The sequence below is a fragment of the Polyodon spathula genome, chromosome 5 (genome assembly GCF_017654505.1).
Source record: "Polyodon spathula isolate WHYD16114869_AA chromosome 5, ASM1765450v1, whole genome shotgun sequence".
NCBI lineage: Eukaryota > Metazoa > Chordata > Actinopteri > Acipenseriformes > Polyodontidae > Polyodon > Polyodon spathula.
In genome coordinates, this window is record NC_054538.1 from 49,855,428 (window position 1) to 49,869,465 (window position 14,038).

A 14,038-nucleotide genomic window follows, 5' to 3' on the forward strand; every position below is an offset into this window, starting at 1 on the left:
AGGTCCAATTTATTTTTACACGCGCTGTTTATTTTATTTATTTTTATTTTTTCAGAGTAAGGCAGGGCATAGCAAAAGGACATCAGTACTGCATCTCCAGCCAAGCCCCACCCCTTGTTCGCTGTATTTTTGACATGCCTCGTTATAGATGTGCATACTTTTTATCACCAAACACCTCAATAATGTGATCCAAGTCATTATTTTGTTACTATAACATCTCAAAAAGCTCTGCAAATGTCCGTGATATTCTTTGAGCGCTGGATGCGGAAGTAGTTATCTCTTCGGTGCATGGGGCCATCAGATACGACCCCCCCTCTTTTTGTTGATGTCGGACAGGGTCCAACATCAGACTGGAAAAGAAAAATTGACCTGGTCCGACATAGGACCGCAAAGGTTTAAGTAGCAACTTGTACAATTGCCAGGTTTGAATGGTGCTTGAAGAACTTGAGTTGGCTAATAATTGTTTCTTTTTAGGTGTGTTTGTTTTAAGCAGAGCATAAATAAACAAAAGAGCCCTATCAATTTGATATCTATGTCAGTAGGTTTCTTTAGTTGCAGTATTAACCCCTCTCTCTGTATTCTGCAGGATACCCATGGCTCGGAGGACTGCGAGATGCTGGCTCGACTAGCAGCGAATGTGAAGAGCACAGAGTCTGCTGACTCAGAAGTCGCTATTGAGAAGTACTTGCGCAGTGTGCTCGCTGTGGAAAATATTCTAACACTGGACCGGCTGCGTCAGGTCAGTATGGCCACACTGGACAAAGGAGTCTTTTGCAGTATGCGCTTTTACTTACACAGATAAAATAAGAGCAGCGACTTGATACAAGTAAAGAAGCAGAATTATTCTTAAGTTGTGTGTTTGTCTTTTCTACAGGAAGTTGCTGTAAAGGAGCACCTGGCTGGCAAAGGGAAGGGGAACAGACGTAGCCTTAGCTCTCCAAATGTGCATAGGGTAAGAGGCTTGCCCTCAGCCCCAACACCAGGGGAAAAATTATGGTCATTCTTGTGACAACCTGCCTTATGATGATTTTTTTTTTCCTAAGTAGCTGTGATGTAAAAAGAGAGGGGCGGGGTTAAAGGAAGGTTTTATTGTGGTGTAGTTAAAACATAAATACATTGCTTGTGGTAAAGTGATATGTTCTATAATAATACTGTGGCTCATGTTTCCAATAGTCAACCACTTTTTTCTTTAATTAGTAAAAATTTAAAAATTAGTAAACACTACAATATTTAGAGTGCAATTAAGTCTTGCATTACTACATACCGCGTCATTTTGGAAATGACTCCTAGAAGAAAACTAATTCCAGAAAAAACTTAATGCAGCAGTGGGGTTTCTACGACATTTTCGTCAAATGCCTGAAACGTTTTTTACTCTCATGGACTGTGCATCCTGTTTTCTTGCATATATGTCTAAATTAACAACTTTCAGAGAAAGTCTTCTGTAACCCATTAGTGTGTGTTTGTGTGTGTTTACTTAATCAGCTGTCTGGAAGTCACCATGATCTCTCACCAAACTACCATCTGGAATATAACAAGGTAACTGTTGGAGCAGTGGCACCGGAAGGGAGGGGGGAGGGGGAGAGGGGAGGGGGAGGGGATAGGGGAGAGGGGAGGGGTGTTTGTTTAGTTGAGGTCATAGGTGCCAGAACAACTGGTGATACAGTATCTGGAAACCCCAAAATAATATTGCTTCAGGTTTAAAAATTTGTCAATGTTTTTTCAGCACAAGAAATATATTACTTTTAAAGCAGGAAATATACAGAGAACTTGGATTATTAAAGAATGGAAACATGAATTTTAGGAAGTGATTAATATTGTGGATGAGGCAGCGAAAATCTTAATTTCACTACCACCAGAAAATAAAATAAAACAAGGCAACATATTAAGTTAATTCTGTAGGAGCCACTCTTCCAAGCAAAGCAAAAACACTGGAAACTTTAAATGCAGTGACTTTGATAAGCATACATAAAGGCAGAACTAACATCATGATTGCTGGAAAAATTATTGCAAAGAATGAGCACAGAGAAAAGCCGACTTTGGATGCGATTAGCGAATGTTTCTCCATTCATTATGTAGGGGAATAAATTAGACTATTTTTTTATTAAATACTTTATGTATAAAAAATAATAATGTTAATACAACCGTATCAACATTAGATACAAGCAAGTAAAGGCGCGCAGGTCACAGCTTTCCCTAATGTATACGTTTATATCATAAGACGTAGGTGGAGTCAAATTAAAGAATTAACTGACGATTCAAACAAAAACATTACGTTAAATACTGTGAATATATTGGCATTTCCACCCCATTTCTTATACTCTCTTCCAATCAGTATAGCTCCACCCTGCTATCACACACCTCCTGGTAAGGGGGGGGAAACTCGCCCAAATCTATAACATTCTATAGTGCATCACATTTTAAGCATTTCACAGACTATCTTAACCTAATCTGTTAAACTGTTTCAAACTAGTCCTTTGTTTGTGATGTTTTGTTTTCACACTATCTCCAATCCTCCACACATCTTGATTAGACACCTGCTAACTTTTGCTGTCTGCCAAGTCTCCAAGCTACGAGAGACTGCAAATGTCTTGCTTAGCTAGTTATATGTGCTTTACAACTTGTTGCCCAACAGTCAGATAACAAGCTGGGTGTTGGTAGTAGCTGTTGATTTAAAATAAAAAGTTACAAGTTAGTGTTCGTTTTTTTTTCCTTCATGCATCCGTCAATATAAATCATTATTGTGATTCCGATCTCTGTTGTAGATTTCAGCAAATATTTTTTTTTTTCTCAATACTGTTGAACAGTTGAGTATTCCATTTTCCCTAAGCACAGGTCATAACAGTATCAACAAGACAATACAATGTTGGGATTTAATATAGCTTCTCTTGGATATCACCCCTTATTCCTTAACCTATCAGAATATCATTGACCGTGTGGGCCCACTTTTTGCTTTATTACCTTAAAATCAAAGCCTGTTTGATGTTCCAGTCAGGAAACCCTCAAGTTATAAAGATAAGGAAGAAAGGAGATTGTTTGTTTAAGCTTTTTAAATGCATCAGGTAGCCTATCACATTATGTTGATATGTCAACACCTTTTAAACCACCTTTCTGTTCCAGGCCTTTTTTACGTATTAAACCCAAATATCTTGAAGGTATTTTTTTTTTTTTTTTTTACAACAGATGTACTTAAAATGTAATTTGTCCTGCAAGCTATAATTTCATTTCAATATATGAAAATTAGCAGTGCTTAATTTGTAGAGAGAGATGTGCCAGGGTGCAAACGGTGACAATGTTACCGTTCTTAACAACCACACATTCAAAATCATAACAAGTGAGGTTGGTCCCCTGACTTTCAGAAAGGTTCCAGCACCATTATATCTGGGACACCCTGGGGTTGTGAGAAAGGAGTTGCATGGAATAGAAGAGGCTGGTTTAGGCATTTTGAGTTTTGAGTAACCTGGTAAATGTTAGTTTTTTTTCTTTTTTGCTGTTTCACATCATTTGTATTGCATCTGGGTGTTTACACAGGGGCGTTGGGAGAGTCAGCAAGACGTCTCGTTTGGTTCACCACAGTTCAGCCGTACACTCTCTGCAGTGAAACGTGCCTCTCTCACTGGGAATACAGAGCAAGAAGCAGGTATTTTTATTACAATAAAGTAAACGCACCGTATTATAGATGCCTTGGTATTGTTTTGTATCCCCATCCCCATTTTGTATGTATTAGCATACTTAATCACACTTCATCTTCATGTTTCCTTGACCCTTTCTGCAGGTATATCTGGACTGGCTGCCTCTAATCCCTGTCCAGGAAAGTCCCTGGTTCCTCAGATGCCCAAGCTGCTGAAGTCCCTTTTCCCAGTGCGAGACGAAAAGAAAGAGTTGAGGCTGTCTCCCCTCGTCCATCAGGTAACTAAAGTTCTTCATTCAGTTGACCAAAAGTTAAATTGTTCCCTCTGAATTCCAATTCGGCCAAGCTTGCATGGCTGCCATAGTGTGGTTCCCTGTCAAGTACGATTTGTAACCATTACCAAATGGGTATTTACCAGTAAAGACTAGTGTCCTGCAATGCCTCATTTAGGGAGGGGCACAGTATCATCATGATCGATACTATCGCGATACTTTGGATCTTATGTCCAAATGCCTTTTTTTGCAAGTGCAAAGTACATAAGAGGCTAATACACAGTTAACAATGCTACAGCATGTTGAAATGCTTGCTGTTATATATATGCTATATATATATATATATATATATATATATATATATATATATATATATATATATATATATATATATATATATATATATATATATACATACATATATACATCCATACATACATACATACATACATACATATATATACACATACACACAGTGGCTTGCAAAAGTATTCAGACCCCTGACCAATTCTCTCATATTACCGAATTATAAATGGTACATTGAAATTTCATTCTGTTCGATATTTTTAAACACTGAAACTCAGAATCAATTATTGTAAGGTGACATTGGTTTTATGTTGGGAAATATTTTTACGAAAAATAAATGAAATATCTTGCTTGCATAAGTATTCAACCCCTGTGCTGTGGAAGCTCCCAGTTTGCACCAATGAAAGAAATTGCCCTAACGAGGACACAGTTACCTTACCATTGGCCTCGACCTGTGAACCATTAAAGTTGCTGTCACATTTTCTGGATAAAAACCCCACTTTTGAAGGATCATTGGTAAAGCTGTGACTCTGAAGGAAAATGAAGACCAAAGAGTATTCTACAGAAGTTAGAGATAAAGTAATACAAATGCATAGGTTAGGGAAAGGGTACAAAATAATATCCAAGTGTTTGGATATCCCAGTGAGCACAGTTGGATCAATAATCAAGAAGTGGAAGCAGCATCACATAACCCAGGCATTGCCAAGAAAAGGCTGTCCCTCAAGACTCAGCGCTCAAACAAGAAGGAGACCTGTGAGAGAAGCCACAGAGAGGCCAACAACCACTTTGAAGGCACTACAGAGTTCAGTGGCTGGGAGTGGAGTAATGGTGCACCAGTCAACCATATCAAGAGCTCTGCATAACACTGGCCTGTATGGGAGGGTGGAGCCGTTACTCAAAAAGTACCATCTGAAAGCATGTCTGGAGTTTGCCAGAAAGCATGAGAGTGACCCAGCTGCGATGTGGGAAAAGGTTTTGTGGTCAGATGAGACCAAGATAGAGCTTTTTGGCCAAAACTCAAAGCGCTATGTGTGGTGCAAACCCAACACTGCCCATGCCTCAAGACACACCATCCCTACAGTGAAGTATGGTGGTGGCAGCATCATGCTGTGGGGATGCTTCTCATCAGCAGGGACTGGGCATCTTCTTACAATTGAATGAAGAATGGATGGAGCAAAATACAGGAAAATACTGCAAGAGAATCTGCTTCAGTCCGCTAAAAAACTGAAGCTTGGGAGGAAATTCACCTTTCAGCAGGACAATGATCCCAAGCACAAGGCCAAAGCAACATTGGAGTGGCTCAAGAACAGAAAGGTGAATGTCCTACAGTGGCCCAGTCAAAGTCCTGATCTCAATCCCATTGACAATCTGTGGCACTATTTGAAAATTGCGGTCCACAAGCGTTGTCCAACCAACCTGAACAACCTGGAGCAAATCAGCCAAGAATGGGCCAAAATCACTCCGACACTGTGTGCAAAGCTAGTACATACTTACCCCAAAAGACTTAAAGCTGAATTGCAGCAAAAGGTGGCTCTACCAAATATTAATGTGTGGGGGTTGAATACTTGAATACTAAGCAAGATATTTCAGTTTTTTTTATTTTTCTTAAATATTTCCCAACAGAAAACCAGTGTCACCTTACAATAATTGATTTTGATATTTTTAAAAATAAAATATCAAACAGAACGAAATTTCAAAAGTACCATTTGTAATTTAGTAATATGAGAGAATTGGTCAGGGGTCTGAATACTTTTGCAAGGCACTGTGTGTGTGTGTGTGTATAAAATACTGTTGAAAACAAGTTCCAGTGTATTCAAAGGTCATTATCACTGACCTATAAAATTCAAGTAAAACTGGTAAGAAAGAGCAACATTTATTGTAAGCGACACCATTTTCTTTATTTCTTACATATAAAGAGGACTCTGGCGTTATGGCCAGCTTTAAATACTCCAATTATAAGGAATCTCTTAATTCTTATAGAGAACAAAATAACATAGAAATACTTTCCTTGAAGCACTTTTTATAACTAGACCACATGTTTTACATACAGGGTTATCTTAGAAGTGCTATAAAAATGTATGCAAGAAATGAAAAAATGAAACACTGTTGTGGAAGCTGATTTACACGGTTTCTTCAAGAAACGGCTTGATGAGTTTCTTGCTTGGATCAATAAACAACCAAATGAGCAAGATGGGCTAAATGGACCGCTTGGTTGTAACATTTATGTTCTTAAGTCACTACAACATAACACTTCTATGAATCTATACTGTTCAAAACTTTTAAAAAGTAGAACAGTTAAACACAATATAATGCTCAACTAGACCAGCCTGATTTGATTCTTGTACACTGTAAAACATTTATTTTTAAACACAAAGTAATGTGTTGCATTAAGGAATATACATAAACGTTGTATTCTTTCATTTTAAACACTGCTTTCGTTTTACAATTTTATAGTGTTTAGATATTTTAAAAAGCACCACTTAAAAATAATTTGTTTCAGCAGGAGAAAAAAAAAAAAAATTCTGGGAATGCATTACTAAAAATGCTGCTGACATACCCAATTCAGCAGGAAAAAATTTAAAGTTAAGCATTATATTTAAATGCTTTATTTCCAAAATAAAACAATTGGGCCACTATTGTAGATGCCTCTTGCATTCTCTTAGAACACAATTCTGTTTCAAGCCAAATGTCAACGTCAAAACAATGCCCCAGTGCACATTAAATAAGAACGTAAGACGCTTTGTGGCGTGGCATAAATTCATATTGAATAGATATGCAATTGATATTAAATTAATGTTAAAATAATATTTAATAAATATATAGTAGCTGGTTCCTTGCTAAATGCTACCCAAATGTCTATTGAAAATGTAATTGTATGTCACGTCCGTTTTAATATTACGTTATGTTACACTTGAAAATATGCAATTTCCCATTGTTTACCGGTTTTTAATTGAAAATACAGTTAATCTGACTTAAATGTTAATGGAAAGTAACAAGGAATAATGGAACATAAATAATATACATAGCATATCTGTTAAATATTAATTTAATATTAATATGCAATTAATATAAATTTATGCCTCATACGTGCTCGTTTAGTTGTTAGATCTTGCAAAGAAAGTAAATTAGACAAAAGACTACCACTATACTTACAATAATAAGTACTTTTCATTGCTTTCATGCTGAACCTGTAGCCGTCTGCATGGGCAGACTTGTGTTGTGTGACTCTGAACCTCTGCAGGAGAGGCGTCACATTGATCCTGTTAGGAAAACTGATATGCTGGCAATGAAGTCTATTCATTCTGGTCTTTCCACCGCTCATGCATGCAATTCAGAACACCGGGTTTTAACAGCTATCACATTACATGCACATAAAATACGGATTAACACAAAATCCAAAGAATATAAAAATATTGCTAACATTTGACATGCGGTAGTTTTAATGACAACGACAAATTTTATTTTTGCACTTTCTAGCAAATGCAGTGTAATGATGAAGTAAACGAGCGTGAATGGACTCACTTTTGATCAGCATCCTGTTGTGTTATCTTTGCTGTGACTTTTATAAGTAACATGCACTGGAATTCACTTAAACTAAAAGAATGGAAGAAACTACAGTCAAAGTGAACTTCGGCAAAGAGATCGGTGGCGATGTGAAAGACGCTTCAATAAATTGGTGGCATTTCCTCAGTTTGTTTTTCACTTCTTTGAAACACATTCGATATTTTGACTGTCCGCCTTCAACCAGATTGCTGTTGTAATCTGGCCGAAATCCAAAATAGTTCCATCAAGCTTCTCTCCGACACTCGCCATGACTGCTGCAGTAATTTAATTTCCCCAGAGCACGCAGCGTAGTTGGTCACGTCCTCTCAAGCGGAAATTAGTTAGTTCTTATTCTTTTTAAAGCACACAATTAGAGTTTTGTTTTAAAAGGTATCGGAAAAACAGTGATACTTCAATATTTTTATTTTACCGTTAGGTATGTTAGGTATCGTAGGATTTTGGTATCATGATATACCATAGGTATCGATGTACACTAGTAAAGACCCTGACCCTGCGCCTGTGACGTAGTCCATGGCCCACCCCCGAGGTAGTAATACGAATGCACACACAGCTGCTAGCATTAATTTTCCTTTCAAAACAGAACCTGGCGGGAGAGCATACACAGATAAATACCAGTTACTATTATCTGTGTGTGTATATACTGACGCACAAAAGAAACTCAGCACTCAGGTCTAATGGATTTAATAAAATATTTTAAACATAGATATCAAACAGAATCACAGAAAATGTGAACAAAAATACAGATCAAAGAATCACAGGTTTTCAGCATGAAATGTGACACACTGTTAAAAGGAAAACATTACAAAGTTAGTATCATGTATGACCTCCCTGAGCATTAACACAATCCTGGCAGCGTTGATGCATAGACCTGATCAGCCTCTGAATAGACTGCTGTGGGATGTTCCGCCACTCTTCCTTTGCAGCTGCAGCCAGCTGAGGAAGTTTGGCTGGTCGCGATTGTAATGGTTACATACGTATTTCAACGAACCAGGGTTAAATTAATAACGTAATGTTCTGTGATATGGTGGATGAGAGCTCCCTGTTCTAGTAACCATTACACGAATGAGCCCAGTAGGGATTTTCTTCATGCAGCTGGCCTGAGAAAGTGTGTGCTTGCATCTTTAATGAACAGAAATAAAAGCAACCAAAAGATCCAGTAACGCAACAGCCTTTAACTTTTGAAGTTCATACTTTGCACTCCTTTTGGTAACAAGCTGAATGGTGTGCATTGCAGAGGTTACTTATGAAATATAAATACTGTAAACCTTAACATGGCTTGTTAGTCTATTAAATTCTACCTGGACTCCATATGTAGGCGGTGCTCAACGTGATGTCAGACATCTCCATACTGGTGTGGTTTATAAGCCAAGCATTCTGCTGTGGTGAATGATCACACCTTTAATTGCATCCATGCTCTATACTTGCTATGAGCTATTAACATGAGAAGGACCGGAGATATACTCATAACCCTAACCTTACCTAGAAGCCCTGAAAGGAGAAAGTCAGATTTAATTAGTTTTTCTTTTTTTATTATTTTTATTGAGTATGTTACATAAACATCTGAAACCGCATATCTATCTCTAGCTGTATATATATATATATATATGAGAACATTTACAAATCAAAACAAGAAAATCTGAACAGACATCAGTTTACAACATACATATTTATAAAATGAAATGATAGCAATACATTTTTTACTTTTCAACATACAATCAGTTTATTATCAGATGAGCAAATAGCAATACATTTTTTACTTTTCAGCAGCAATTGGTTTATCAGCAAAGACAACTGAACAACATAGATAAATAAACATTTTACAGTAGCGCACAGCACAAGAAGTTTTGGGTTTTTTTTGACAAAATGGTATTCCTTTACCTTGAGTCTAAGGCTGTTCACAGTCAATACAGACAACGCGCTTCTCCACGCCGCCTTTCTGCACAGGGCACAGCTGTCCAAAGTTTTATTTTTATTGCACTTGCCAACCTGGCATTCATTGGCGGCTGTCAGCGGGGTTGCCAGCTTCAGCCTTGGGTATACGCTTGGCAGTATCCCTCTGTTCCAAATGCTTCTATATTCTCTAATTGGTAAATTCTTCTCTGTGCATTCTTTGTAAAGTACCCAGGAGTTGATGGCTGCTAGATCCAATACATTGTAAAACACCTGAACAGACCACCGCTGGGAGCCAGTTTTCATAGAATATTTCTGTGCCATCTGATCCAAAACATTAACTCCATATTTTCTTGCACTGTAAAACTCCACGGTATATTTTCACTAGTCCTGATGCTAATTGACAGACGTACACCTCACAGCTGTCAAGCAGGCGCCAGCCTATAAAAAGGCTGTTTTGAAAAACAGTACTGTCAGTAATTCACTGAGACAAAGAGTAGAGACTAATCTAATTACAGCTAAGCACATTGCGGACTAGCAAGTAAAATTAATAAAGTAGAATACCGTTCTGTATAATCACAATACAGTTGTTTTCTGTGTGGCCGTCAATGTGACTGCTCCCGGGGCTTTTAGGTATAATGTAATATATCTCCTTTATTTCTGCACGCCCTCATTTCATGCTTTGTGAGAATATTTATTATGTATTGACAGAGAGGTATGTGAACACACAGCCCCATATGTGTTACACGACTGGGGGAAAAAAATTACATTTTAAAACCAGAAACCACCACAATGACCGCCGCAGGGCTTCTAGTGTTAAGGAAGCAGATCTGCTGTGCAGTGATGAAAATGGAGCCTTTGTGACACAATACCATCCTCCTCTTGCTACCTGCATGTGAATATAATGTGTAAAAATGCAATATGTATCTTGATTCCTTTCAGCCAGTGCCTCTTATCATGGTGCAGTCTGCAAGCATGGATGAGAGTCCTTCACAAACCAGACAGGTATGTGTGTACACGAGTAATCTGTTTTAAATCATTATGCAAGACTTTTGATAAATATTGGTTACTGAAAATCTTAAATCTTTTGTTCAGTTTTTTTGTTTATCAGTATAACAAATATGATTAATTCTGGGACCTAATGTATGCTTGCAAGCACATGTATGTAATATGAACTTGAATACAACCACCACACATTCAGTAACTTTTATTTCCCACCAAGGTGCCTAAAGAAGAGAGTGTTCCCCTTACGGGATCTGTTTCATTATTGGAGAGAGAATTGATAAACCCCAAAGTGTCTGCGCCTAAAGTGAACCCTGATTTACTGGAATGGCTCCCCAGCCCAATGAGTGAGGCATCCAGCGGTTACATCTCCCACAGCGTTTCTACAGCAACACTGTCTGAGGCCTTGACAGCAGATGGTGACCTCACAAGTCCCATAACCAATCAGGTTCCTGTCAGCAGCATCAGCACAATTCAAGCGAGTCTAGATAGTGAAAGTACAGCCCTGACAACAAGTCAGAAGGAAGCTGTTCTGAGCACAGACACTGAACAGAAAATTGAGCAACCCATGGAAAACCAGCCTGAAGTACAAAGAAATAGTTTCACCGAAACTGAAAGTTCGGACCCTGTCTTCCCCAGCCACAAAACTGAAAGCACAGAAGCACGGAATTCAGACACCAAGACGAAACAAGATAAAGTCCAACCTAAACCAACAGGAACCAACCCCTTTAAGATACAGAAAGTGAAGACATCAGACCTAAAATCTTTTGCCCGCATTCTTGGTAATGAGGACACACCCCTTGAACCACCAACAGAACGGGAGCATGGGCAAGGTAGAGGAGTCAGAATGTCTAGAGGCGCAGAGGGTGAAGCTACTCCTCTATCAGGAGCAGAATATCTGCAAGTTGGAAGTGACAAGCCAGAGTCTTTACAAGTAGACAAGCTGGTAATCCCCTCTAACTCAGAAGAAGCAAGTGAGTGTGTCCCTAATTGGCTGAAAGAGGGCGAGTATGTGACAGTGGGGACCAATAAAAGCGGTACTGTGCGGTATGTGGGGCACACTGATTTCGCAGACGGCATTTGGGTTGGAGTCGAGCTAGACGTGCCTGCAGGTAGGTGTCTGTTTTTTGGATGCTGCTGTTGCATGATTCACTTGCACTATTTTTTTTTTTTTTAAACTATATATTTATGTAAAAATGAACACAAACTGGATTGTATTTTTTACATTACGTTTTACTACATTAATTATTGCAATCCTATATAAAACACTTTGAATTAGAGTAGTTTCTGTAACCCTCATTCATTCATGTTTTTCCAGGTAAGAATGACGGCTCCGTTGGCGGCAAGCAGTACTTCCGATGTAATGCGGGGTATGGAGTGCTGGTGAGGCCAGACAGGGTGTGCAGAGCGATAGGCACTGCAAAGCGTCGCAGCAACTTTTCAGGCTCCAACCCTAACTTGTCTGCCCTATCTGCCTTGGCTAAGGGGGATGTGGCTATGGGGCTGAGGGGTGGAGAACGACACGCCAAGAGAGCAGATAATCGGAAATCCTGGAACAGCTGAAATGAGCCTGGTACAGCTGTACGTCCAGCATCTTTACCAATATATGTGGCACAGCAGCAACTACAATCTTCACCTAGCTTACTACCAACTTGTATGGGGATAGTTCTAAAAACATCCATTCTGGCTTGGCAGTTCTAGAAAAACAACTAAGTCTCCAGAAACTGATCTAGTGTCACTGCAAAGACCGCAGTCTAACTTTGGACTCTCTTAGGACATGTGTACCACTCAGGAGTAGAAGTCAGCCCCACATTCTGAATGTCCAGTTGATCACTGCCCCTACTCTACTCTAGGAAAGCTGCTCAAGAGCCACAACAGAGAACTCTGTTCTATTTGCTTTAGCCAATGTGGGACCAGCAGGGTTTAAAATGCTTTATTAAATCATGAAGCTCAGGGATTGGTCTGCAGGTAATGTTGGTAATAAAGGTGTGCCTTAATAGGGGATGGGGGTGGAGGGTTCTTATTGTATACTAATGTGAAAAGTGTCATAGCTGGCAGAGTGGTTGTGAGTAGTTCCTGTAGTGAGAGTACCCATATCCTCAGTCAAAATAGCTGATTGAACTATAGAATAAAATCTTCAGCTCTCGATATAGAATGGTTGATACTAGTAGGACCAAGTTTCAAATGTATTCACTGTAATTTGCATACTAGTGATACACTACAAAAAATGCTGGTAGATATAAACTACGACAAAGACTACACTTTATTAAGAATGATGTGTTAAAACAAACATTTATTAGATTTTTCTATACAACTAAATAGGTGGAAGGCTTTTGTAAGAATGAACAGTTCCAGATATCACATTGCTACACCAAATTCTGAAAAACCTTCTGCCTTGCCTTCCCAAAGCATATTACCCACATTTTAAAATGATTGTGGCTGTTGATTGTTTTAAATATTATTTTAATGATGTGTAAATTATGTTAAATGTCAGTGCTGTTAAAGTGTCCTGCATACAAATCTGTATTCCATTTCTTTCATTTTTAAAATACACTATGTTGTGGGTAGTACAAGGGTTCCCTAAATATATAAAATATTACACTCACAATCAGGTCATCTTAGTGGCTATCCCAGTATCATGCTAAAGACAAAACAAAACGTAATGTTTTCAAAGCTTTTTCAAGAAGTTACAAACTACAACTACAAAAAGGGAATTCTGTAATTAACTTTTAATGGAAAATGCATATGGGTCAGCTAGAAGACAAATGTACTATAAACACTTTCAGGTTTGAGTGAATGTGACTCGTTGACAAGTGCCTTGACAATCTGGGCCCACAGAGCTGAAACCAGCTGTTTAATTGGTATAGCAGGTAGTGAGTGTTGCAAGGAGGTGTTGGATATAGACTGGCTCAGGCGCTGACCTTGGTGATTGGGAGAATGTCCTCATTGAGAAAATGAGTAAACTGGACACCTAAGCACACATATACTAGAAAATGTGCCCATGTGCAAAGATCCCCATTTCTGCACACACACAGGTTTGTACGTGAACCTGCATGCCCACAAATGCACATGTAGATGGAAATTTGCACAGATAAAATTACTTCCCCATTAATTATTTACAAGGTTATTTTTGGATTTAAACTTTACACATGGTATCATCCAGTCTTAATTGCCTGCACACCCTTCCATATATATATATATATATATATATATATATATATATATATATATATATATATATATATATATTATATATATTATATACGCGCGCATATGCACTTTACAGCTTTTACTTAAAACCAAACAAAAACCTACATGTAGAAGCACCTGTGCACATTAATGCGTGAGGAGATTAAGAATAGAGTTTTTAGTAGGA

At 38.3% G+C, this 14,038-nt stretch overlaps 1 protein-coding gene across 2 annotated transcripts in view; it reads left to right on the forward strand.

Annotated features, from left to right (window-relative positions):
- kif13bb (kinesin family member 13Bb) overlaps positions 1-13,747 on the forward strand; it is a 124,699-nt gene extending 110,952 nt beyond the window's left edge. For both annotated transcript variants that reach the window (XM_041250698.1, XM_041250699.1), the window contains 8 exons: positions 587-739; positions 875-952; positions 1,483-1,536; positions 3,529-3,637; positions 3,773-3,906; positions 10,603-10,665; positions 10,883-11,774; positions 11,981-13,747. In XM_041250698.1, coding sequence (XP_041106632.1) covers positions 587-739; positions 875-952; positions 1,483-1,536; positions 3,529-3,637; positions 3,773-3,906; positions 10,603-10,665; positions 10,883-11,774; positions 11,981-12,225 — 1,728 coding nt within the window. In that variant the 3' untranslated portion in view covers positions 12,226-13,747. The remainder of the gene's footprint in view (positions 1-586; positions 740-874; positions 953-1,482; positions 1,537-3,528; positions 3,638-3,772; positions 3,907-10,602; positions 10,666-10,882; positions 11,775-11,980) is intronic.
- Positions 13,748-14,038: the final 291 nt, after the last annotated feature.